The 27,475-nt window shown below is 44.2% G+C and overlaps 1 protein-coding gene across 7 annotated transcripts in view; it reads left to right on the top strand.

Moving 5' to 3' along the window:
* SCUBE2 (signal peptide, CUB domain and EGF like domain containing 2) overlaps nucleotides 1-27,180 on the top strand; it is a 61,499-nt gene extending 34,319 nt beyond the window's left edge. For 4 of the 7 annotated variants that reach the window (XM_033121906.1, XM_033121908.1, XM_033121909.1 and 1 more), the window contains 9 exons: nucleotides 1,011-1,166; nucleotides 1,560-1,766; nucleotides 14,004-14,174; nucleotides 16,032-16,199; nucleotides 16,928-17,089; nucleotides 17,754-17,951; nucleotides 18,563-18,715; nucleotides 22,057-22,136; nucleotides 23,341-27,180. In XM_033121906.1, the coding sequence (XP_032977797.1) occupies nucleotides 1,011-1,166; nucleotides 1,560-1,766; nucleotides 14,004-14,174; nucleotides 16,032-16,199; nucleotides 16,928-17,089; nucleotides 17,754-17,951; nucleotides 18,563-18,715; nucleotides 22,057-22,136; nucleotides 23,341-23,493 (1,448 nt within the window). In that variant the 3' untranslated portion in view covers nucleotides 23,494-27,180. The remainder of the gene's footprint in view (nucleotides 1-1,010; nucleotides 1,167-1,559; nucleotides 1,767-14,003; nucleotides 14,175-16,031; nucleotides 16,200-16,927; nucleotides 17,090-17,753; nucleotides 17,952-18,562; nucleotides 18,716-22,056; nucleotides 22,137-23,340) is intronic. The other 3 variants (XR_004424506.1, XM_033121907.1, XM_033121910.1) reach the window with 3 other exon arrangements.
* The last annotated feature ends 295 nt before the right edge of the window (nucleotides 27,181-27,475 follow it).

The following is a 27,475-nucleotide window of genomic DNA, read 5'->3' on the forward strand; positions in this document are numbered from 1 at the left end:
TCAAAATAAAAAGTTTAAAAAATAGATATGGGAACATTGAAAAGGAGAAAGGTTCAAAATGAGCATCTGTTTAGTTTGATATTTGAAATTAGCCTTTTGAAAAGGTAAGATCGATCGTAGGGGAAATATATAGACAGGATATTTAATTTGTCTCCCTCTTCCTTTGACCCCTGATGAACTGTTGCTTTGAACATCCTTGTAATGTTAAAGAAGAATATACTACAGATGATACATCAGTTCAATAAAGTAAGATTTAAAACTAGAGATAAATTAATCGTGTGGATGATATGTGGACCTGCCCTTTGGTTCGGGTTAAATAATCATTAAAGATGCACTGGAAGCCATGGTGGGGGATGACCACAGTGGCATAGAGATGTGCGAAGCCCTGCCTTATGCAACACTTTCATTCCCATCCTAGATGCCTTCATAATATTGTTTGGTTCTGTTGATTCTTTATACCATATATTGTTCCTGGTTATTTTAAAATGAGACATCACTGTTGAAGTGCTTTCCAGCTTTTCCTTTGTGTTGGATTTACTTCAAGGTCAGTTTGCCTGAAAGTAGGAGTTGGTTTCTTTTCTACTCCTGTTCTCATTCCTTATTTGAGGCCTCAGCCCCTGCTTGGTGTATCACAGTCCAGCTTTAAGGAAACCAACTGTGAGAACGTGAGTGAGCCTTGGCAAACCATCAGTCAGGAATGCAAGACGACCCTGGTTCCTGTTGGCCACATATATGGCTGGTCAGGCAGAAACATCAGCATTTACCCATGAAAATAATTTTCAAGAGCTAAATTGTTAAGTTATATAGGAGGCAAGCCTGGCTCTTACAAATTAAATTAAATTAAAATGTCATCGTGCTCCAAGCTGAGGGTTTTCAACATCTTGGCATCTGGAGTTAATCACTTCGTCCCTGGAGAGTTGTTTTAATGAAATGTTTACTGAGCTCTAGCAAATGTTCAACTGAGTACTTTGCCAGAATCTGGCTTCCGATAATTTTGTTTCTTCATACAGAGAAGCACAGCTCAGTAAAAGAGAGCTTCCGCTACGCAAACCTTACATGCAGCTCCGGCAAGCAAGTCCCTGGAGCCGCTGGCCGACCAAGCACAACTAAGGAAATATTTATCACTGTTGAGTTTGAGCTTGAAACTAACCAAAAGGAGGTGACAGGTTGGTTTGAAAACAGTGTCTGGTGCCAGGCTTCTCACCGCTTGCTCTTTGTTCCTTTGCCTTTCACTTTTCATCATTCTTGGGAGGGGGGAAAAAGTAGTGTAACCACTGAAGTATCTCCTGTTTTTTTTTCTTTTTTACCCCCAAACTAAACTGAATTGGTTTGGAACTTGAGGATTTTATCTGCTTCATAAAAACCTAAAGCTACCATTTTGGTCAACAAATTTCTGTTGGTGTCGAATGCTGCCCAGCCTGCTAGGTGCCCGGCTCCAGGTCTCGCCCCCATTTTGTCCACCAGGAACTGTGGGTGTTGGTGGGCCCTGCAGCCGGCCTGGACCTCCTCACATGCGTAGCCTGACATCCTCCCCACTGCTGCCCCTCTCATTTCTGTAGCTTCTTGTGATCTGAGCTGCATCGTAAAGCGAACAGAGAAGCGGCTCCGGAAAGCGATCCGCACGCTCCGGAAGGCTGCCCACAGGGAGCAGTTTCACCTCCAGCTCTCAGGCATGGACCTCGAAGTGGCGAAAAAGTCTCCCAGAGCATCTGAACGCCGGGCAGAACCCTGTGGAGTGGGCCAGGGCCACACAGGAAACCAGTGTGGTGAGTGGCCTGCTGGCCAGGACCTTCTGGCTGACAGAACTGTCTTGAGCTCTATAAGCACTAAGGGTAACCAAAGTCTGGCTCATCCTTCCCTCCCTGGGCTCCGGAGAACACCCTGGACATCTACTCATTTGGGAACTAATGGTGGTGTCTGTCATGGCTACTGGACCAGGAGCTCCCCAGCACCTGGCATAGTGCCTGGCTTGTGGTGGGCACTTAATAAATGTTTGCTGAATTGAGGGACAGAAAGGAAGAGGCAGGGTTGATGAGAAGAGGTAGTGTTGTCCTTGAAGGGTCTGAAGGACGGTGGTCTTCAGATGACTGGTCTCCCAGCTGGGGCAGGACTGCAGGTAGAAGGCACCATGAGCCTTCTGCATACTCCACCACCGCTGTTCTCCGCTCCTCGCCATCTGGCTTGATGGGTGGTGGCAATTTGTGCAGAGGCAAGGCTGGGGGGCTGCCCAGCTACCTTGTAAGATGCCTGAGCTTCAGCCCAGGGCTCCTAGCAGTGTCAGTTCCATGTATGGGAGAGAGTGTGTGTGTCTGTGTGTGTGTGTGTGTGTGTGTGTGGTGGTGGTGGTGGTGGTGGTGTGTATGTCAGAATTAAATTTGAGACCTGGCATTTGAGAAACACCAATTCTATTCCTCTGATGAAGTTCCAAGCAAGAGGAACGTGGGCAAGAGGTTCTAGGCTGGGCAATCTCAAGATTTGTTTGTTGTGAGAAACTGTTCTAGGCAATTTGGGGAGATTCTTAGATGGAGGAAATTGGTGGGGGGGGAGTCTCACTTTATAGTCATAATGGTAATGATTTATTGAGTTCTCACCTGTCACAACAGCACTGTATCTAAGCAGTGTGTCTGCATTATCTCATTTAATCCTAACGGAAATCTTACCAGGTAGGTGTTATTATCTCCATTTAACAGATGAACACACTGGAGCTCAGAGGGCTGAGTTCTCTTGCTCAACATCATATCGATGGCCCTACTCCAAAACCTGTGCTCTGGTCCCAAGTTAGGTGAATTTTGATAACCAGACCCCTCCAGAATAAACTGATGTCCTTTCAGAAGTGTCATTAGAATCACAAGGCCCAAGAAATGAAGCTTGAGCTAAGGAGCAACAAATCAGTGTTTCTTCAGGAGCAAAGCTGGGTACTTATTCAGGAGAATTGTCAGCAATATCCCCACAGCCCAGACCTGTTGCTTTGCCAAAATGTAGTAAAAATCAAGTATAAAATCAAGTGTAACTATCTACCAGAGGAGCTGGTTCTCAAATAGTTTTGACTTTTATTCCAGCTGACCCTCTTATTACAGAGAGGAAAAGAGTAAAAGCAACATAGCTAATTGGTTTGTTCTCATTTAAAGTTCTAAGAGCTCCAGTTTCCATATGAAGATGGTGACAAGAATTGGCTGTTGTTGCCTTCCTTTTTGGGGTGAGGTGTAGAAACTCTCAGGGGACGATGGCCTGTCCTGCTTCTAGCCCCATTTGCTGCCTATTAGGAAGAGGCCTGGTTGGCTTGCCAGGGAGGCTTTGTGGCCAGTTAAGAATTCAAGAAAAACTAGTGTCAAGGGCTCTGGGGACCAACTCCCAGTGAGAGTATGACCCGTATTATCGTGAGTTTGCTTCTGAGAAAGCAAAGCCCAGGAATGAGGATCAGGAGTGACTTAACAGAGACCTCCCGACCATGACAACTTATAAAAGACACTCACTGTGGGTTTATGTAGCTGCTGTGTGTGTGAATGTGTCTTGAGGTGCTCGTCATGCTAGTTAGGTGGGATCTGTTGCTGAGGGAGGCAACGTGTCTTGTCTCAAGAGCTCCCTCTAGCAATGGATGAATTTTATAGCCCATGTGGGACCAAACCAGGTTCACCTTGTCCGACAGCAGTGTTGAAGATTTTACCATGTAGAGGAAAAAGCATAAAGAATTACCAGTGAAATTACTTCCTCCTGCTGGAGGGAGGAAATGTATGTAAGGACGGGTTGGGTGTCTTAATTAGAAAGGCTTTTGACCCAGCAGATACATGGCACAAGCAACCCACAGTGTGTGCGGGGGTGGGGTGGGGTCTGTCAGTCTGTCTTACATTCCCGGTCTGTTTGATGGTGTTAGAACTTCAGGAAGACCAGGCTTACTGGTATTTTCTGAACTCTGGATGGTACACACTGTAGAGACAAGCCTAAGATAATTCTTTTTGGAAATTATTTTTAGTATTTTCAGAAAAGTCCAAAAAAGTGTTTTGAATCACCTGGAAGAAGAGATAGAACCATTATGTTTTTCCTTCAAAATATTGTTATTTAATTTTAATTACCAAAACTGTGTACATTTCAAATGGTACAGAAATGTATACAGTTAAAGGTGAAAGTTCTCCCCTCAGCTCCTAATCTCACTCCTCAGAAATAATCGCTATCAATAGTTTGCTGTGTGTTTTTCCAAGTCTGTTTTTATGCACATATAAAAATGAAATTGTATTTATTCATTCAATAAATATTCATTGAACACCTACTGTGTTCAGTGCTCAATAGTGCCAGCTCCTATTCTAGGTGCTGCAAATCCAGTAATGAAACAAAAGAGCAAAAATCTCAGCCCTATGGAGTGTATGATGCCAGAGGGGAGTACTAGACTGCAACCCGGTGAACAAGGAAATTTACCACGCAGCATATGGTGGTAAGGGTATAAGAACAGGTCAGCAAGGAAGAGAAAGGAAAGTGCTAGGGCAAAGGGGAGGGCTGAGGAGAAGTGTGCACCCCAAAATGTAGATTATGGTCAGGGACTATGATCTTGCAAAGTGCCATTTGTGCGGAGATGTGAAGGACAGAGGAAGCCAGCCAGGGGATATCTGGGAGAGGTCCCAGGCAAAGGCATCAGCACGTACAAAAACGCTGAGGCATTGGAAAGAAGGCCAGGACGGTGAGAGCTGAGGGACGGGAAAGGGAGGAAGTCCGAGCAGTGGCCAGATCACGTGGGGAATGGAAATGGTGGTGAGGACACTGACTTGGAAACTGGGAAACAAAGCCAAAAAAGGGTTTTGAGTAGAGGAGAAACAGCATTCTGACTTATGTTTCAAAAGGACAACTTTGGCTGCTGTGTTGAAAATAGATTATAGGTTTATGTGTGAAAAGAACATATTTAAAAATATACATCAATATAATTTGAATAGTGTTGTGTGTTATTTTAAACTATAGAGTAGATTACGGACATCCTCCCATGCTAATAGAGGAGCTACCTTATTTCTTTTAAAGCTTCCTAGTCTACTTTTAAGATACCAGTACTTATTAGCCATACTAAATATCCACCTATAGCCACCCTATTGGTGGACGTAATTTTTCTATTACACACAATACTGCAGTGAATATTCTTTTTTTGTGCACCTGGCCAATATTTCTGAAGGATAGACTTGTAGACATCCAACTGCCAGGTCAAACGATGTGCGTATGTAAAACTTTAGTAGATACTGCCAAATTACCCTCCAAAAAAACCATACTCCCTCCAACATTGTATCTGAGTGTTTATTGCTCCACATCATTGCTAACATGGGTTAGTTATTGCTGATATTTTTAATTTTTGCAATGTTAATAAGTAAAAATGATCAAATTTTTAACCTTGTTTTTTTTTAATCTGTAAGACTGAACCTGCTGTCATGTCTGTGGCCATTTGGATTTCTTCTGAGAATATTCGTATTCTTTTCCTCTTTTTTTATTGAATTGTTTGTTTTTCCAATATCATTTAAAAAATAAATTTGAATGTCCCAAGTTACATCAAAGGACAGTCACCTCTGATCAGTTAAGTTCTTTCTTCCTTATAGTCATTTTTACATAGTGAAGTCTCTAATTTGGCATTTAAGGACTTTGGGGACAGTCTGCTCTGCTGGTGACCTTTGTACCATCTGTGATCAATTTTAGCAAGATGGCAAAAAAAAAATAGCAATTATATTCTGCAAGGAACAAATTCCTTAAGCTCCACAGTAATTCATAAAGCCGTTCATAGCTAAAGAAAAATTAATGATGACATGGATTTCTAGCTATTTTTCTTTCATAGCTATTTATCCTTTCATAAAGGATAAATTATTTAAGAAATATACTACATATAGAGATGATAGATAGATAGATAGATAGATAGATAGATAGATAGATAGATTATTCTTAAAACTTGCTGAGATTTAGAACACAATCCAGGCAAGTGGCAAACTGGGTAGTATTTTAGTGCCTGGATTCTTGAGACACTAGGAAAGTTTAATTCAGCTTTTAACAGCTATAGCTCTCCTCTGCAGCAGTTGAGAAAAATTAATTCAACCAGTATTTATCAAGACACCTCTCTGTGCTACTCTGTGGACTTGTTATGAAGCAGTGAGAACATCATGGGTGAGGGGCCGGCTCTTATGAAGTGCAAATTCTAACAGAGGGAGATGGACAATAAAAAAGTAAAGAAGGGATAATTTCAGAAGTTATAAGTGTTATGAAAGATAATAAAACAGAGAGGGGAGGAAGAAAAGAGGGGTTACTCTCCATAGGGTATTCAGGGAAGGCTCTCAGAGCAGGTGACATCTGAGCTAGGACCTAAGTGAGAAGCATCATGCCTTTTTTATAAATAAGGAAACTAAGGCAGAGGGAGGTAAGCCCTTTACCCAATGTCACCCAGCCTGTAAGTGGCAGAACCAGGGTTCAAATACAGGTCTGACTCAAGAGCCCTATATTCCCAACTCTCTCAATTTGAAAACTGTCACCCCTCCTGGGTCCAGCCTGTGCCCTGCGATGATCTTACTCATACTGCACTCACTTGGCGAACCCTCTGGGCCGGCTCTGGTGTTGATGCAGGGGAGGCCGGCATAAATAAGACACCACCCCTCAAGGCACACTCGGCCCTCCCAGGCAGGAGTCAGAAAGACTTCCCAGAAGACAGAAAGCCTAAACTGCGTTCTGAAGAATGCACAGACGACGCGCCAATGGAGAGGAGCATTCAAGCAGAGGAACAGTCGTGGGGAACGAGAACGAGCAAGATGAGCACAGGGCATCCCTGACATGTCAGTATTACCAGACCCGGAGAGCAGTCTGGGATGTGGTGGGCAGCTAGGCTAGTGGAAAAAGCAGGGCAAGTCATGAGACACCTTGAGTATGTTGCTAAGGAGCCTTGATTTTATCTCTAGGTGGCAAGGTACTGTTTGAGGATTTAGCCTGGGAGTTCTAGGTCATACTGTATTCTAAAAAAAGTCTCATTGACTGGATTGGAGGTGAGGACTGGTGGCAGAAAAACCAATTTGGGGGCTTTTGAATGCTTCACATAAGAAATATTGAGGACACAACGGTCCTAAATGGAGTAGAAAAGAAGCAATGGATTAGAGAAATATTTAGGAAGAAATAGAAGCAGCGTTTGGTGATAGATAGAATTGGAGACTGAGATGAAGAAAGAGTTGGGGTGAACTCGGAGATTTCTGACTTGGCCTCTGATCCTGGCACTTACTTTCCATATGTCACTCATCTCACCCAGCCCTGTTTCATATGCAGGAGGAACTGAGAAAAAGCCTGTGGGTTGGTTGAATAGTTAGATGAATGTGATCACTGGGGAAGAAATAATCAGAAAAGATTTATAGGAAAAGCAGGGAGAAAAATAGGCTCTTGAGAGGGCATGAGAAAGAATGAACTCAGATACAGAAAAAGAGACCAAAGACTGAGTTCTGAGTCGAAGACACTGAGAGAAATGCAGCGAGTTGCACCAAGGTTTGTGAGCCCGGGAGCAAAGCAATCAAAGAAGCACTTTGGAAAGGTGAATCTGATGGTGTAACAGAGCTGAGGCAGGGAGTAACAGAAGGCAAGGGAAATAGAAGGGTTTGCAGTAATTTGCATAAGAGATGGAGAGAATCAAAGGACACCAGTGCCATCGGGATGAAGACTAGGGAATGGACAAAAGGGACACCTGCAGGAAGCGGCCGCTGACTGACATGCCGGAAGGAGAGGAGTCCAGCATAATAACTGCGGTTTGGACTCCCGGGGTTGGAGCCTTGGTGACTGAGAGAGTAAAGATGTGTTTATAAAAAGAGGAAAGCCAGAGGGTAGGAAAGACTGGACAGGAGAGGAGAGGAAAGGGAAGCCTTCCCTTTGGGCAAGTTGAATTTAAGTTGTTATAAGACTTCCAGGTAGAGATCCACGGGCATCTGGGAGTCTAGGAAAAAAGCGTCATCTCTGCATGTCCACGCGAACCCTTCTATCTGTCCGCACGTGCTCTGACTTCCCTGCTCTTCAGATGGAGGAACAGCCATGCTCCTGCCTACAACCAACTCCTCCCCTTGTGCTCTGAGCCCGTTCGTTCCCTCTCACCTCCTCAAGGACGTTGCTCCTGCTACTGTCCCCACAGACCCCCAACCCCCATTTCAGAATTCTCCTTTTCTACTAGATTATTTCCAATGGCACACAAATCTCCTGTCTTAAAAAACAAACACACCCTGCTTTGTTCTCTCCAGAGACTGCCTCATTTCTTGGACCCCCTCTAGAGGAAAACTCCTTGAAACAGTTGTCTGAACTTCTTGTCTTTGCTTCCTCACCTCCCATTTTTCCTCAACTGTAACCAATCTGGTTTTCATTCCCAACCCCTCTATTCAAACTGCTTTTTCCAAGATTTCTAACAACCTTCATGTTATCAAATCCAGTTGCCAACTCTCATTCAAACACCATCGATTACTCCCTCCTTCGGGAAACACTTTCTTCTCATGGGTTTCAGACACTACACACTTCTGGTTCTCCTCAGGCCCTGCAGGCTGCTCCCTTTTCATTTTCCATGCTGGTTTCTCCCCTGATTTTTTGATCTCAAAAACATCTGGTATCCCAGGGCTCAGTCCTCTGTCGCCCTTCTCTATCATCACACTATCCTAGGTGACCTCATCCAGTGCCACAGCTTTAAATACCCCCAGATGCTGGTGACTCCCAAACTGCCCTCTCCAGCTCTGACCTCTGTTTTTGAATTGTAGACTTCTGTATCCCAGAGGTGTTAAACATTTTTTTATCTCTCTCACACACACACACACACACACACACACACGTAATTTTAAATTTATGAATGTTTACATATTTAAATATTATACTTGTACTATTGGCCAATATATTATATACATTATAAAGATAGAAGAATGAGATACAGATTAAGTAAACACAAACTAAAATAACTGGCTGGCATCTTCAAGTACCATATTATAATCTGGCAAGGTTCATTGTTAACAGTAGTGGTCGTAAATTTATTTTTCGAACAGACTTTTTGTTACTTTCTAGTATTGTGGCTCAATTCTTGTCAGCTCTGGTTGCATCGTTATCGTTTCTGTCTCATGATGTGGTCTGACAAAGAGTGAGTGCTCGGAGTGTCAGCCTGGCACTTCCCTGTCGCTCACTGCGCTGGTATCATTGGTTCCAGCTTCAGTCCAGGTTTCTGCAGGAATCATTCAAAGTGCTTTCTATTTTGTGACAGTTAGTTTGGTGGAAACTGGGTAATATAATCAGAAAATCTATGTGACCAGGCATAGTTAAACTGTAATGCATTGAAAAGAGGAGAATCAGTCAGTACCTCCCACCCTCAAGTTGTGGAATGCTTGCTCTTCTCTTTTCTTCGAGACCTTGGGTCTTCACACTTGTCTGTGACTCATGAAAGTGTGCACTGACGGAAGGGCCGTTCTTATAGTATATACTAAACCAGTGAAACTTTCTTTATTCATTTTTAAAATAAAAATTAATATACATAGGTGTGAAAATGTTTTGTCCACACCCAGTGGATCATCTTGTAAATCCCTGAGGCGTGATATTCTACTTTGGAGACCAGCAGTAAAAGCAATGTCTTTTCATTATCAAACTTGCATGGCCAACAAGCATCTCAAGCTCGACGTGGCTAAACAAAATATTTTCTCATCCTCCCTCCCTCCCAAATCAAACCTGTTTCTCCCTCACCTCAGTAAATGGCACATCTATTTACCCAGTTGCTCAAGTTAAAAACCTCAGAGTCTTCAGTCTTCTTGACCTCTCATGCTGACATGCATCCCATCTAATCCATTAGCAAATCCTGTCAGCTCTGCCTTCAGATTCTATCCTGAATCTAACTAGTTTTCTCTTCCTCCATTATTTCCACTCTGTTCCAAACCACCATTATCTCCTGCCCAGTCTATTGGGATAGGCTCTGAATTGTTCTCCTTACTCTTGCCTGCCTTTAGTCTATTTTCCATGCAGCAACCAGATCTTTTAAAAACGTGTCAGATCATGTTACTCCCCGATCCAAACCTCCAACACACTTAGAGTTAAGGTCTAATTTCCTTACCGTGACCTTTAAGAACCTATGTGATCTGGCCCTTGTTTGCTTTTTTAAATTCATCTTCTATCACCCTGCCCTTTTCACTATGTTCCTGCTACACTGGCCTTTTGGCTATGAGGCAATGCCTTTGCAAGGCTATTTCCCTCTGGTCTCTGCTCAGAAAGGCCTTTCCTGGCTACTCTTTTAAAATAGCATCTATACGAACTCCATTCCCACCACTCTTTGTCTTCCCCACTTACCTTGCTTTTTACTTTTCTTCATCACACTTGCAACTAGTCAGCATTCTACTCTATACTTACTTGTTTCTTGTCCAAATTCTCCACGAGAAGGAGGGCCCCAGTAGGGCAGTGCCAGATCTGTCTTCTCTACTGTATCTCCAGCTCCTAGAACAGTACCCAGCACATAATCAGAGCTTAGTATTTAATTGAATGAATGAGTAAATGAATCTTCAGAGGGACAACAGATGAAATCCCAAGGGTAGTTGCCAACATTAAGAGAAAAGAGGGCAAAGGGCAAATCTTTAGGGAAATATTTAAAGTGAGGGCAAAAGAGGCCCTCCAAGGAGGTGAAATCTCAGCCCCATGAACTAGGCATGAACAGAACGGAGCACGCCCTGGGGAACCCAGCAAGGAAAGCCTCACGCTGGGCTCATCTCTCTGCTCCAACTATAAAAATGTTTTCAAACTGCAAACCGAAGAGCACAGCAAAAACCTGAGCAGACCTGACAAATCACCGTCTCAGCCCAAGGGGTGCTGCCTCTTGTTATCCTGAAAGTCTCATTTAAGAGGGGTGCAAGCAAGCCAGGATCCTGAGGCCACAGCACTGCCTCGAGTGCTGTGGCCTCTGAGCTATGACAAAGCACAGCTCCAGGACACCCTGGGAATCCGCGTGGGCTGCTTGTGGCTCTCCTTCTGAAGTCAAGACGTGATTCTTAAGAAAACAGTCAGATGCTAGAGAGTGACCTCTTTTATTAGGTTCACCATCTCAGCCACAGAGAGACCATAGTGTTTGTCCGTAGCCTGAAATACTCAAAGGCCGAAGTGTTGAAAAGAGGGCAAACCTTCAGGTCTCTTTGTCACCATTAATCCTGGTCCCGCTGGTCTCTCCCTTTTGCATCAGAAAAGCTTTCTTGTATTTTGTTTTAAAGAGGGGGAGAAAACAGCTGTGTGGGATTTGAGAATGGGATTTTAATGGTCACTGAAGACACACAAAAGCTTTGCTGTGATCGTGAAGTGTTCTGGGGGCAATTGACTCCTTTGTCTGGGGCAGCAAAACAAGCCGGCTGCTCAAGGAGAAAAGAGAAACAACTGGAACGTGTGATTGAGGTCTCTTCGGGCCAGATCTTCAGCACATTTGCAAAGAGCTGTAGAGCTGTTTTTAGGCGTCTCTTCATGACATTTCAGAATCACTTTTTAGTGTTTAGCTCATTTTTACCTTGTGAAAGAAACATTAATGTGGAAGGTGCTTGGCATGAATTATTTCTATACATCTTTCACTCTGGAAGGAAAATGGAAACTGTGAGTGACAATATGAGTTTGTTTATGTGAAGCAGGCAGGCCTTTCACTGTGAGATAAAAAGAACTGGTGCCCTCCTTTCCACAGGGCAGCCTAAGGGGCATTTCTCAGCCCTTTGCTCAGTTGAGAAATTGCAACAGATGTGAGATATTGTGAGACTTCTCAAAATGTAATCTTGAAAAGGCTTTGAAGGGGTTTAAATAGTTCTAAGGAGGACTGACTGGACCCCCAGAGCAGCGGGAGCCTATCCTGGTACCCTTTTCAGTGACAACCATTGTTGTCCACCCATGGCGGGGGATCCATGGGATCCATTTTCTTCCAGAGGAGTGATGGTGGAATAGACCATGCTGATATGACTCTAAGTTATAATTAATGGTGCTGTTGGAATCACTGCCATCATACGGGCACTTTCCCTTTAGGTGACTGAGTGTTGTGAAAACAGGTGTCCCCAAAATGGAAACAACTTGGGCTAGAGGGTTCCAGACAGACTAGGTTTTATTTACCTTCTGCCAGTCTTCATGACGGTTGGCTTGTTAGAGCCACGAAGGGGTTATGCTCTCGTTTACTGGCCTGCTGTAGGCACTGGGATAGTCAGGTGGGATAGTCAGGTGGGATAAAAGGCCGTGAATGCCCAGCACGTATTCAGCTGAGCTCTTCAGGGGAGATGAGCTGAAATCAGAGTAATCATGGCAACCATTATCCAGTAGGGCTACATCAAGAGAATAAGTCTGAAATCATAGGCTTTGTCTGCCACGGATCTGTGCATCATGCTCATTATAATGTTGTTTGCCAAGAAAGCAAGAGTTTGGCTCGCTTTTAATTTTTTCATAAAATTAAATAAAAATAAATGAATATTGTAAAAGAAAATCCAAATAATATAAAAATTATTAAGACAAACTTTAGAGTAGACCAAATAATAATTGAAAGGTGGCAAATTTTGGCTTGCTATGATTTTTAAAAAGCCTCCTTTAAAAAAAATTATGGAGTGAATAATGAGAAGACATTTTTATTACTGTTACTAGAGAACTTTGCCATGTTTAACCCTAAAAGTATATATGCAAATTGCATTTGTCGGATAGGGTGAAAACCAATATTTCCCCTTATAGACATTCAAGAGATATAGTAGCTAAGTTTATCATGTGGTATTTTGTTTTCTTTTTCTTGGTATCATGAGTATAAAAGAGAATGTGTTTATCCCAGCAAACTTCCCTAATGCCCTATAGAGAATCCTTGGCAAAGTCTTGAATTGTGATTCAGTCTGAATTTTTGTTAAATGACCTTTTTCTTTCTGCCTTAAACTCAAAGCTCTTGATCTCACCGTAAGCGTATTTCTTAGACTAACTGTGGGAACTTGGCCAACTTATTTAACGTCCCTAAGTCTCTGTTTTTGTAAAATGGAGCTAATAATAATACCTTAGGGTTGTCTTTGGGAATAAATGACATGATGTATGTAAAGCTTGTGGCATGGTGTCTAGTAGATTGTAAGTACTCAACAAATGTTAGCCATTAGAAAGGCTATTTTGATGGTTATGATGATGATGTTTTAATATACTAGGGAACTCGATTCAGTATATTTACTTTATATTCATATCCTAAAATAAGATATAAATCCACATTTAACTAACAACATCAAAAATATAATCAGAAGCATAGTTTATTAATTTCCTTGTAGTTTATTCTTTCAGGAGATATTGACCTAGGTTTACTCTTTGTAACATATTAATTTTATTACAAATATAAAGCTATTTTGGAGAGCTTATCTGTAAGACTCTTGAGACTGCTCTCCCCACAGCTACCAGAGAGTGAGCTTTTCATAACACAGCTTCTGGTCATATTCCTCTCTTTTCAATGGCTCCTTTACCTGCAGAATAAAATCTATATGCCCAACATTTAAGAACTTTTTCAGTCTATCCCCAACCTTCCTACTCTCTTCTCCCATAGGTCATGCATGAATCTTTACAACCTGCCCCCTTTCCCATCTGGGGAGATTCTACTCATCCTTCAAGGCCCAACACAAATGTGGCCTCCTCTAGGAAGTCTTCCCAGATGCCACCAGCCAGAATTTAAAAAGCACCCTCTTCTTTGTTCTTCTCTTTCTAGGCCAATAGTCAACGAATGATTGTGACTTTTATAATCCTTCTGGCAGCCCTGTGAAGTAGGGAGAATCATTAAGTGCTTGTGCTCAAAAATGATTCGGATCATTGTGATCCCTGCTCCCAAGGAGCTCATGGTCTAGGGAGACCGTTCATGCCTCTAATCGTGGGTGCCAGGCATCATGGCAGAGGGGGTGTGCACAGAGAACCCAGAGGAGCTGTGCATTCTGTATTCGGGGGTTTGTGTGGGGGAGTGTGGGGTCAGTGCCACCTGTTTTCCTTCATCTCTAGCATTCACATTGCCCCTCCCTGGCCTCTGTCCCCTCACTGACCAGATCGTTTCCCCCTTTGGCTAGTCAGTTGCAGGGCTGGGACATATTATGATGGAGCACAAGAACGCTGCATTTTATGTCCAAATGGAACCTTCCAAAATGAGGAAGGACAAATCACATGTGAACCGTGCCCAAGACCAGAAAATCCTGGGGCCCTAAAGACCTCAGAAGCTTGGAATGTATCTGAATGTGGAGGTAAGGATTCTGCCTGCCCCTTCTTACTCCTCCGGTCTCCAGAACCATTGTTTAGACAGAAGGCATACATGCATTTCAATACAGACCATGCACACTGCACCATGGGCTTCCTCCGAGCAGGCACCATGTGGAGTCCCTCACGGGCCCTCCAGTGCCTCTCCAGTGCCAGAAACATGCTGGGTGACGCTCACTTGAATAAATAAATGATGGTCTGAAAAAAGTGTAAAGGTTGCAACTGCATGCTTTATTCACGGTAAATAAATATACCTTGAGACCTGAGTAATCAGCCAGTACACAGGGACCATCCAAAGTGTTAAAATGGGAAAGTAGTTCTGATTATTTTTCCAGCTTTGGTCTTAAATTCACAGTGTATTGATTTTTAAGAAGTATCCATCTGGTTATTTTGTTAAAAAAAAAAAAAAAACTCTTGTGAAGAATTTTTAACTGTCTCTTATAAAAATGTTAACTCTGGAACCAAGTTCACTTAGGTTTAGTGGGCTTCTTTCCTATTTATTTGATTAGCAAATGTCTTCCCCTTTATTAAATGGAAGAAGGACCAGCTGTATTAACGCTGTGGGCTCACGTCGAAGGTGTGATCCGCCATGGCGTTTTGTGGGTGATGTCTGTGGCTGAGTGCGCGGGACCCCAGCTGCTCCTGCCTCGCCTCCCAGTCACTCTCAGCCAGCCTTAGCTCCCACCTAAATGGCCCCAAATTCAACTGCAGGACCTTTTCTGGTTTAAAAATCAGATCCTCGGAATGAGTGTGACTCCTACCATACCTCTGGCCTGTTATGAAATCCTAGAACTATTAATAACTGCAAAGTTGATAGGCATCTGTTCACACTTGTATGTGACCTTATTAAGATGCATTTATAGTAATAAGAATACCCGTAGTAGTAATAATAATAGCTAACATTTATTGAACACTTACCTATGCCAGACATCATGCTAAGTGTATTACATGAACTTTTCATATGGTTGTTGTATCACTATAACAACTTTATGAGGTTAAAGTGACTCATTCGAGGTCGCACAGCTAGGGAGTGGAGGATTTGGAATCCAAAGCCAGGTCTGACCGACTCCAGATTCCCCCCTTGGGTGTGCGTTCATTAAATGTCATTATAGCTATAACTTATGGTACAAAGAAGACCATGAAAATTAATAAAGGAGAGATGATTAGGAATATAAGAGACAACAGATTTTTATAGCATTTTGCCGATGGCAAGCTAATTCCTAAGGAATGTGTGCTTTTAGAAATCCTTTTGTTTATGGCTGTGCTTCTTGTCATAAACTTAAAAAAATAACCATAAAGTAAGGTGCTTAAAGTAAAGGCCACAGGGCCCTCTATCAGTGTGACTTGGGTTGCTCTCATTTACTAGATTAATTGAGGGAGGCCAGGACACACCTCAGGGTAAGGAGATGTAACTTTGTAAATATAATAATTGGTAAAACAGGGGAGATTCTTCTGTAACCAGAAGAGTCTTTATATCACTAGGATGTCATCACCTGGGTGAGGGGATACTTCTGGGGCAAATGGCTGAATTGATTCTCTCTTTCTAGGGGCTCCTGCATTGCAGGGGTGGCCTGGGGCCTATGCAGCCCCAAGCCTGACACATACCGAGGCCTGCTCCATACTTGGCTCCTTGGTCTCCATGTTTGCACCGTGCTGTGTAGCCCTGTGTATAAACATCAGGCACTCACATGCCACCTACTCGGGGTCAGCAGCAGGGCAGGATCACTGAGGTGGGAGCTGAGGTCAGCATAGGGTGACAGGCCTGACCAAAGTCTGATCTCTGCACAGAAATGGGAAAGTCTCTGCCGGAGGGCCTTACTCATCTAGGGTCATTGGTCCCCCAGGTCTCTGCCAACCTGGTGAATATTCTGCAGATGGCTTTGTACCCTGCCAGCTCTGTGCCCTGGGCACATTCCAGCCTGAAGCCGGCCGTACTTCCTGCTTCTCCTGTGGAGGAGGCCTCCCCACCAAGCACCTGGGAGCCACTTCCTTCCAGGACTGTGAAACCAGAGGTGAGGACGTGGTAACTGCCTTTTTCCAGAACTGAATTTCCTTTTTGAGAACAATGGGAGTCTGATAAAGCTCTGATCGAGCCCAGCCCAGAGGTGCCCTGTGTGGTGCCCCCAGTGGCCGGGAGGTCAGGTCCCACTTCGTTCACCTTTGCAGGGAGCACAGGAACCCCCTAGACATGGACTCCCCCGAGCCACCTGGACTCCTTTGGACAGGCTGAGTGGAGGGACAACCAGGGAGAGATGAGCAGGTGTACATAGGTTCCTCAGCTCCTTCCCCCAGCCTCCCTCCGTCTCAGCGCTCTTACCTACAGCTGTGCCCCCCTCTGCCCCCAAACATGTCCTAGCCCTTCTCCAGATCCCCACTCCTGCTGCCTCTTACAGAAGCCCAACTTCGTGCCCAGTGTCAGTTCTGCGCCTTTAATACTCACAAATGTGCTCTGTGTGGAGATTCAGGTTGTGATTACTTATGCCTGACTCTGCATGGACCACAAACTCTTTGAAGATACAGCTATACTTTGATCCCTTTGCATTTTTCTCAGTGACATGAGTCACAAGTCCCACCCAAGCTGGCTATTTAGAGAATTAAGCGTTGATTAGCTCTAGATTAGTAGGAAAGCAGTAATTCATTTGGGATAAAAATTTATTTCACCAACTGTGAAACCTTTTATGTTGCATTGGATGAAAATACATTTTTTTTTTCATTTTCTCCACCCTCCCTGCCCCCACAGTTCAGTGTTCACCAGGACACTTCTACAACACCACCACTCACCGATGTATTCGCTGCCCAGCAGGAACATATCAGCCAGAATTTGGAAAAAATAGTTGTGTTTCTTGCCCAGGAAATACTACAACTGACTTTGATGGTTCCACAAACATAACCCAGTGTAAAAGTAGGTCTCTCTCTAAGGCTTTTTATAGTTCTGATTATGAGGGCAAGTGCCTGGGTCTACCTGGGGGTGGGGTGTGTGTGTGTGTGTGTGTGTGTGTGTGTGTGTGTGTTCACTCCTTGCCGTTGGTGCCAAAGGTGAGTATCCAGCCTGCCCCATACTAACTGATAGGTCATTGGAATTCTCTTCCGCACTTGAAAATGAAATGTGGTCTTGACCAAAGAGAAAAGTGAAAGAATATAGCTGTCATATCTTCATCAGAGATCTCTAAGAAAGGGTCAAATATCCTCTACTGAGCAGAAGCTCTGTTCTCCTGATTTTGACAGACCTAGAGGTTGTGTGTCATGGTTCCCCGGGCACCTGGACTTTGTAAACAAAATGCTGAAAACCGAAGTTGTCCTTTTGTTTCACAAATGCCTGCCCCTGACCTTGAGCGCCTTCAAGCTAATGAGAAAATGTTGCCTAGGTGAGCTCTGTGTGGGGAGTTAGTGTAGTTGGGCTTCCAGAGGGGACCTCCGGCATTGCAGGACAGATTCATTCCTGGGATAGTGTCATTTCCAGGCTCCATTCCTCGATGGCAGTAGGGGTGCAGTGGTTCTCCTCAGCTGCTGGTTCCCATGACAGAGTGATGTTGTGCCTTCATAACTTACGGCATTTCCTCTTCCAGACAGAAGATGTGGAGGGGAGCTAGGAGATTTTACGGGATATATCGAATCCCCCAACTACCCAGGCAATTACCCGGCCAACACTGAGTGTACGTGGACCATCAACCCACCTCCCAAGCGCCGCATCCTGATTGTGGTCCCTGAGATCTTCCTGCCCATAGAGGACGACTGTGGGGACTACTTGGTGATGCGGAAAACCTGTGCGTCCCACCCTCCCTGGCCCTCCCCTTCCAAGGCTGGTGGGAAGCCTGATGGCATGTTCCCCAGCTTTAAATGTGAGAACCAGGCCTAGAATGTCCCCTTTGTATTAGAACAGAGATGACTCATGAGTTTTTAGAGTTTGCCAAAAAACATTTAGACAAAAACCACACATCGAGGCCTTTTGCTGAGCCCCAGAGGTAGTGGGATTTGTGCAGGTCGGTCTTCTCTGTGCTCACTGAGGACCCTCTTCCACAAGAACAAGAGAATCAGTGAAGTGCATACAGGGCTGGCTCCAGACACTTACCTCACCCTGGGAAGCAGCTCATGGCTTAGAGACTGACCAAAGCAAAGGGCATAGCCAGGCAGGTGGGATCCTCCGCCCATCCTGACGCATGACCCAGTGTCTACATAAAGGGACGCTGCCATCAACACAGCTTAGAGGCAGTGTAGTGAGTGGGGTCTGCAGTCAGACTGCCTGGATCTGAATCCCAGCCCCACTTCTCATTAGTTCTGTGGTCTTGGGCATACATTCTGGATTTTCCGTGCCTCAGTTTCTTCCACCCTGCTCAGTGATGGGTCTTAAACCCTGCCCTCCGACTTCCCTTGGCAGCTTCATCCAATTCTGTGACGACATATGAGACCTGCCAGACCTATGAACGCCCCATCGCCTTCACCTCCAGATCCAAGAAGCTGTGGATTCAGTTTAAGTCCAATGAAGGGAACAGTGCCCGAGGGTTCCAGGTCCCATACGTGACATATGATGGTAAGTGCTATGAAGCTCAGGCTGCAGTATATGGAACAAGCTCTCTGCTTTGAACAGAACCAACTTCTGGGCCAGCTGGCGCATTGCTGACCAGCACACATGCCCAGAAAGTCAGGCAGGATAAGGAGAAAGGACATCGCTGACTCATAAGTGCACATTTTAAACAGGCATTCGGGGACACCGAGTACAGGGATGAAAAGATGTTTTAGAAAATAACTAAAAGTGAGCACAGCGTGGTGAGTAAGAACATGGGCATTGGAGTCAGCCAGCCTGGGTATAATCTCTACTGTGACTTTGTGTACATTACGTAGCATTTCTCAGCCTCACTTAATGCGTCAGTGATGATAATCATTAAACTTAATGTAAGAGTTCGATGGGATAATCTATAATGAACTTGGTGCAGTGCCTGGCACATAGTAAATACTCAATAAATATTAACATATTATGATTGTGGATTTTAGTAAGAGGTATCCTGAGGAGGGGAAAGACCCAAGAGCTGGTCCTGTCTCTGCCACTAACTCACTGCATGATTTTGGGCAAATCAGATGACTTTTCTCGTTTCATTTTCTTCTTGTGAAATGAAGGGGTGGCCCCGGGGCCCTACCTAGCTCTGAGACTTGGTTGACCAACATTTACTAGGAATATAAAATGAACTGGACCTTGTCCTGGAGGACCTCATAATCTAGTGGGGGAAGAGTCATCTGTTCATTCATGAACGTATTTGTTCATCCATCCAACAAATATTTAATGAGCATCTACTGTGCCAGGCACTGGGCTAAGTGCCGGAGACAACATGATTAGGGACAGACACACAGAAAAGTACATACTGTCATACATGCTATAGTGGGGCATGTGTAAAGCTCAGTGTGAGATAGAAGAAGGGGCAGCTCTCAGTTTTACATGGGGTTTTGGAAAGAATAGAGCAAAGTTTCAAGAGATTTAGGTCTTGAAAGAACATATAAGGTTTGTTTTTTTTTGTTGTTGTTTTTTTATAAATGGGAGGAAGAACATTCAGGAAGAGGGAATGGCAAAGGCCCAAGGAGAGAGTACCTGGCATGTGTGGGGACAGATGATTTGACCAGTGGGTACCTAGGGCTTAGCAGTGAGAGATGAGAGTGGAAGGCGATGGGGACAGGCTGTGAAGAGCCTTGAGGGCCAAACTCGGAAGGATAGACGGAAACTTATCGGGAGCCACTGACGGTGTTTAGGCAGACAAGTGCCCAAAGTAGCTCTTTTGGAAAGATAACATTCTATGGATTGCCTAAGAACACTTCACATAGTTTATTGCCAACATGTTCCAAAAGCTAGGATCATGCTCCCTGTGCCAGAAACCATGTCAAACACCCAAGACAAAGGCTCTTAGTGTTAGACTCCTAGGTGGACACAAATGCCTCCCACGTGGCTCTGCTGAGACAGGCAGAGCGCCTCAGCTCCCTGAGAGCCGCTGACGGACAACTCCCGTATCTGGAGCCAGGAAGGAACCAAAAGAGACATGGAGACTCCAGAAGAAATGTTCCCAAAGCTCACAAACTTTAGTCTGGCTGTTCTCAACTCTGCCTTTGTGATGCAAGAAAACGTTGGTTGTTTTTGTCTTTTTTTTTTTTTAATTCAAATAGAGAACCAGAGGAAATGACGCATAATCCTGGTTAGGCCCACAAGGGAATGTCTTGCACATGTCATAGCAGAAAATAGTTGAAAACTGCTGCTTTGGCCATACAGAAGCCTTTTAGGTCTTCATTCAGAGCCTATTTAAGTTTTTAAAAAACGTATTTCAGACAAGTTTGGTATCTGGTTTCCAAGCCCAGAAGAACAGATACCACACTTAGAAAGGGCAGGTGAGGCTGCTACACCTGCTATCCCACTGACCGCTGGGGAACGGGGAGAACTGTAGTCACGAGTCTCGTGCACTGAGCATCACTGAGCACAGCCATGTGCCAAGTAAAAACAGTGGTCTGGAAGCATTTGGTGCAGTGGCAAACGACTCTCCAGTTCTCTGTGACATCAGAACATAGCACAGCACCTGCTGCTCTTCCTGGGCAACTCCCGTCACGAGAAGGAGCTGGTTCTCTGAGCTAGACACTCTGCAGCAGAGGAGTTCAAGATAAAAAAACATGTGCCCTTACTCGTATTTTGTGTTCACAAAACAAGAGAATAAGAAGATACACATGAATACCAGTGATATTGTATATGTGTTAAATTGCAATTATGAGTATTATACTATTAATTTCTGCCTTCCATCACTTGACTAGGGGAAACTTTTTCAAGAACTCCTCCCACACAGTTCCAGTGATGTTCTTATGATTTGTCTGGTTTTGTTTTGCACATGATGTGCATACAAAGAGGCATTTTTTTCCAGCCTGGAATTTGAAAAAGATTGTGTTTTGCATATGCTTGGTTTGAATTGTGACTGTAGGAAGTAGGCTAGACTTCGAAGAGGGGGTTACATTTGGAGAACTCTTACACTGTGTGCTCTGCGTTTAGTGTGTATGTCATGACCCAAAATTATTAATGAGAAAATGAAGAGAAGGTCAGGAAGAGAAGGAGGAAAAGCAACAGAGCCTCAGATGAAGAAACCGGTGGGGAAGCAGTAAAATCAAAGAGCGTGGTGTCTTGGAAGATGAGTGAAGAAGTGGATCGAGGAGGAAGGGTTACTGGTCAGGCCAAATGCTACTGATGCATCAAAGAAGATGAGGACTGAGAGTTGACCTCTGGGGTTTGGCAACATGAAGGCCATTGGTGGCTTTGACACACACTTTTGGGGGAATGATGGGGCTAAAGCTGACTGGACTGAGTTTGGGAGAGAAACAAAGGAGAAGAATAAGAGACAGTGAGTATTGACAATTCTTTCAAGGAGTTTTGCAACAAAGGGGAGCAGAGACGTAGGATGGAAGCTGGAGGGAGAAATGAGGTCAAGAGAGGGACCGTTTTGGGGATTGGAGACATAACAGCATGTTTGTGTGCTGCTGGAAAAGAGCAGTAGAGAGAGAATTTTGTACCATAGGAAATAAAAGGCAGAATTACTGGAATAATGCCCTGGATTTAGTGAGAGAAGATAGAGCCAATGAGCAAAGTGAAAGGATGGGCCTCGATTGGATGTACAGAGGATTTACTTGAGGGAAGATGGAACAGGAAAGATGGGTGCAGATGCTGGTAGGTGAGAGGACGCAGTGGGACGTCTGTGGAAGTTCTCTTCTGATTGCCTTCTTGGTATCAGAGTGGTCATTGTTCTGAATGGAGCTACAGAAGGGGCATTTCTCAAACCTTCTAAAAAAATAAAAAGAAGAGTGAATTTGGAAATAACTAAATCATACGAATTCAAAATATGTCCTTTGTTCCAACAGAGGATTACCAGGAACTCATTGAAGATATAGTTCGAGATGGGAGGCTCTATGCATCTGAGAACCATCAGGAAATACTTAAGGCGAGTACATACCTAAGGTGGACATGGCAGTCATGCAAAGAGTTCCCCAAGCACCATCAGAGGAAGGTTTTCTTCTTGTTCCATATTGCTGCCTTTCAAACACCTAGCCTGCTCCAGGCTAAGCTCAGTTTTATGAGGTGTGATCAAAAAATACGGTGAATGTTTAAATTTTAAAAAATTTATTGCAGCAAAAGACACATTGCCATTAATCCCCCTCAAAATACTCCCCCTCACTTTGAACACAATTATCCCATTGTTCTTGCCACTTTCTGAAGCAATTCTGGAAGTCTCTTTCGTGAGTGTCTTTACTTCATCCTCCATCATGACAATACTCCACGTTACACATTGCTTCTGGTATAGCAATTTCTGTCAAATAAAAACATTACGGTGTGTCCTCATCCACCGTATTCACCGGATCTGGCACCGTGAGACTTCTGGCTCTTCCCCAAAGTCAAAAGGACCTTGAAAGGAAAATGTTTTGAGTTGATTCAGGACATTGAGGCAGCCATGACAGTGCAACTAAAGACACTCAGGAAAGAGGACTTTCAGAACTGCTTCAGAAAGTGGCAAGAATGATGGGATAAGTGAGGGGGAGTATTTTGAGGGGAATTAATGGCAATGTGTCTTTTACTGTAATCATTTTTTAAAATTTAAACATTCACTGCATTGTTTGATCACACCTGGTATGTCTTTACCAGAGTTAATTTTTTAAAAAAATTCACAAGGCTGTCTTTAGTGTTGTCAAGTGAAGTTGTATTTTGTAATTTGGAAATGTGTGGAGGAGCAGTGGGAAGCTTGTTTATCATAAATCCAAGCCAGCTGCAAATTGTGTTTTCATGTTCATTCCCCAAATAGTTGAAGATCCTTGGCTTCTTTATGCCAAACCCCAGGCGTGAAGTTCACCAAACTTAGATACTTATAAGTAATTATCAGTAAACACTTGTCACGTCACTAACCCCATAAATATTCGCTAAATCCAATGTTGCATCTCATCTGGTTTAGAAAAAGAAAACAGTTTTTTGTATATTAAATCTTCCTTTATAGAAGTAATACATGCTTTTTATTGATAATTAGGAAAATAAAAACTGGATAAAAGGTAGAACTCAGAGGAAACCATTTCCACAAAGTGCTTTTCAGTTCCATTGGCAATATGTCGGAATGTTTAAATATTTTGGCCCAGTAACAAACATTCTCTTCATTTTAGGATAAGAAACTGATCAAGGCGCTGTTTGATGTCCTGGCCCACCCCCAGAACTATTTCAAGTACACGGCCCAGGAGTCCCGGGAGATGTTTCCAAGATCTTTCATCCGACTGCTGCGTTCCAAAGTGTCCAGGTTTTTGAGGCCTTACAAATGAGTCTGCCCACGGGCCACCCAGTACCACGTCCTGCCTGTGGGCTGGTGGGACACAGCCGTCTGCTTCTGCAGCCAGCATAGTCGGATATTGCTGTCTCCAGTTGCAGTGACTCGTTAGAGTTCAATTTTTATAGATAATACAGATATTTTGGTAAATTGAACTTGGTTTTTCTTTCCCAGCATTGTGGATGTGGACTGAGAATGGCTTTGAGTCACACCCACTTCTCATTGCTGTGGGCAGATGTCTTGGATACATCAAGGTCTGGCTGAGCTGGACCTCTGTCAGCTCAGGTGAGACTCATCTGTCCTTCCTGGCTTTCATTCCTTCTAAAGCGGGCTGTGGTGGAAAGCAGGTGACAGAAGGGGTTGCAGTTATCTGAAACTTCCGCTTCCTCTGGCCCAACCCTCCCTAAGGGAGCCCTCTGCCCCTAGGTACAGTCTCTGACCAGGTAGAGCAGGAAGGGAGGGAGGAAGGGAGAGCCCTCTAGGCGCCATCCACACACCTGAGACCTGCGAGGACTCCATTTCTCCACAGCCTTCTCCTCTAGTCTGTGATCCCAGGAGCTTGAATTCTAAGCATTGATCATTAAAATATACTTAAAGCAGAAAGAATTAGAAATAAACAACTAAGCTTTCCTCAGACATCATGCTGTAGGCCAGTTGATGGCCTTCCTCGTTGCCAGGTTCCACCCTGTGGCAATGCCCAAGGCAGGTCTTTAGCACCAGCTGTGCCTCTGGACACTGCTGGGCATGGTGTTCAGGCTTGGAGAGTTCAGGTTGGACATGATCTCTTTGGTGGTTGAGAATCACTGCCCTACAAGAAAAGGAGATTTAACAAATCTTAGTCAGTACTACCAAGGGTCCTCTTTCCACAGTGGGCTTCCCTCCATGGGTGTCCGAGGTCCAGGTGGGCCGTGTTGGGGGTCAGCCCGTTATGCCTGCCTTCCTTCCCCATTTCCCAAGGTCAGAGACTGACTCAGCTCCAAGGACATGAGCAGCACCGCTAAGGGTGGTCTTATTCTTCATGGTCGCACCGTTGCCGGAAGCAGCTCTGCACATCCGGGCCTCTAAGTCAGCACAGCAGGGTCTCACAATCCTCTTCTTCCACAGGAACTTGAATTTTCAATGTTACTACAGTTTTAAAAATTTAAATCCACAGGCAAAAATCTCCTTACAGTGAATAAAAAAGAATCCTATCAAACAAACTGCCATTTCCCTAATGCATGGGCTTAGTAAACACAAACATAGTATTTTATTTCAGTAACAAACTATACACACAATACACCATTCTAAAGTACTGAAAAATGGTTAGCAAATATTTTTAAAGAAAATGAAGACTATTTCATTGTTGTTGAAACTCGCTTTTTACCTCAGTGGTTTTGTTTTTTTTATCTATTGATAACATCGGTTTGAAAAAAGAAAACTCTAATCGAACTTTTCTTCTTTCTTTGGATGGGCCCTAAATACCCATTTCCAAATTACTCTTCAAAAATTTGAACATCATCATATTTTACAATAATCATTAAAACAAGCACTTGGAATTGATAATACCCAACTTTGCCTACAATTTCTGAGTCTAACCAGAAGATGAAAATTCACATGTAATATAAACTGAGTCATTGACCTGACTGATATGGAGGTGAGATGAGCTAAACCGGGCCATCCTGTCCAAGCACATGAGTAACTTTCTGCTCACGACTGTGTGAATCTGTACTGCTGATTTCACAAGAAAGCTAGGGATGGCAATACGCTGGGGGTTGGCAGAAGGCTGCATAACCTGGTCTCTGTGAGGCGTCCTCCAGGAGCAGCCCCGTGCACCAGAGCTGTGCACCTCGTACAAGCATGAGCTGCTGAGACCCTCCTGACGCTTCCTCTCTATACCAGTCCACCACCCTAACTGGTGGTATGGTCCTGTTGGAAAGCTGGCCGGCTGAGGCTACGGTTGCCACCTGCTAAATCATCTGCTCTGTGCCAGGCACTTCTCTAGGCCCTAGGGATGCAGAGTGACAAGACAGACGAGGTTCTTGCCCTCATGGAACTTACATTTTAGAGGGAGGAGACAGACAGTGAACAACTAAGTCATCAGCTAGTGGTAAGTGCTGTGTTGAAAATTAAAATAAGTTAACCTAACAGGTTAACCACTTTAGGATTGTGGATTGTGGATGGCCTCTCTGGGAAATGACATTTCAGCTGCAAACTAAATAGCGAGAAGGAATCAGCCTTGAGAAGATCAGGGGAAAGAGCATTCCAGAGAGAGGAAAGCCAAGAGCAAAAGCTGTCAGGCAGGGACAAACGTGTGTGGATCACAGTCTAGTGAGAAGGCAAGTGGTATGAGATGAGGTCGGAGCACGCCAAGCGTTGGAATCCAGAATGAGGGGTTCAGGTTTAATTCTAAATACATTGTGAAGCTTTTAGAGGGGTTTAAGCAGAGGCATGAGAGATCTGATTTATGTTTTTAAAGGATAGCTCTGGTTGCTGTATGAAGAATAGATTTTAGAAAGTCGGCATGGATGCAGAGAGCAGTTAACGAGCTATTGCCACCAACCACGCAGTCATCCAGGTGGAGCGGAGGTTGTGTGGGTTACGGTCGTAGTAGAGATGATCGAGTAGCAGAACTCTGGACATGTTTCAGGGGAGAGTCAACAGAACTTGCTGATAGGATTGGATGGAAGGGGGAGGGAAAGACAGTAGCCAAAGATGACTCATAGTTGCCTGAGCAACTGATAGATGGAGACTTCGGGATGGAGCAGGTTCGGGACATGTGACAGTTTTAAAACATGTCTGCAAATTCTTTGATGCTCCTTCCTTGGAAAGTTGGGGGTCTCTCCCCCTTCCCCTTGAATCTGGGCTCTGTGACTACTTGAGCAATATATGGCAGAAGTAACGTTTTACCAGTTTCCGGGCCCAGGACTTAAGATATTGGCAATTTCCTCTTCCTTTCCTTGGGAAACTCACACTGGGAACTTAGTCCCCATACCTTAAGGAAGCCATAGCACAATGTGGAGAGAAACCGAGCCCTGGCCCCCCTTTTTCGCCCCCCCACCCCAGCTGAGCTCTCATGTGACAGCTAGCAGAACTTGCCAGCTATGTGACTGAGCTGTTAGGAATCGATTCTCCAGCCTCAAGTAGAGCTTCCCCAGCTGATGTTCCATGGACCAGTCCCCTTTAAGCCAAAATTACAGGCTTGTGAACAAAATCAGTGATTTATCGTCATTTTAAGTTACTAGGTTTTGGGGTGATTACTTATGCAATAAGACGTTGGGAAAAAAGAGAAGATCAAGAGCAACTTTGGCCATTCTAAGTATGAGATGCCTGTTCGATATCCAAATGAAGAGTTCAAATAGGCACTTGGTTCTGTGACGCCCCAGGAGAGGTCAAGGCTAAATATGAATTTTAATGTCACAGAATACAGACATGAAACTGGTTGAGGTCACCTGGGAAAGGTATGTAAATAAAAGAAGACGAGGGAGCTCTGAATTCTGGGATTCCCTCTGTGGCCATGGGGACCAGGATTTAGGGGAGCTGCATATTAAGTAAACAGGAAGCGGTCAGAGCTGAGTTTCACCTTCCCTCCAAGAGAGCTAGTTCTGTGGGAAAGCTCTGTGGGAGTGGAATCTGGACAGGTCCTTCCTTCCAGCTGTAGATATTGTTCTTGAGCCATTTACTAAAGTGCTACATGCATGGATTTAGCAACCTTTCCCTTGAGTTTCCAATGCTAATAAAAGATTGTTTGCCTTTTCACACTAACAGATGATAATCTTCACTGTGGAAAATTGCTTCCTCTGAATCATTCTCCGGGCTGTTAAGTGTGTTGTCTGTAGGTACTCACTGGATTTAGGTTTGCAGGTGATTTAAAAATTATCATGTGGTAACTCGGGAAAGGCGACAGCTGTACCACACAAAGCAAGGACTTGCTTGCCCTCGGGCAGGTCTTTGCGGGGAGATGCACCAGGGCTATTGGCTGCCCCAGACCTCTCGGAAAC

The sequence above is a fragment of the Rhinolophus ferrumequinum genome, chromosome 11 (genome assembly GCF_004115265.2).
Source record: "Rhinolophus ferrumequinum isolate MPI-CBG mRhiFer1 chromosome 11, mRhiFer1_v1.p, whole genome shotgun sequence".
Lineage (NCBI taxonomy): Eukaryota > Metazoa > Chordata > Mammalia > Chiroptera > Rhinolophidae > Rhinolophus > Rhinolophus ferrumequinum.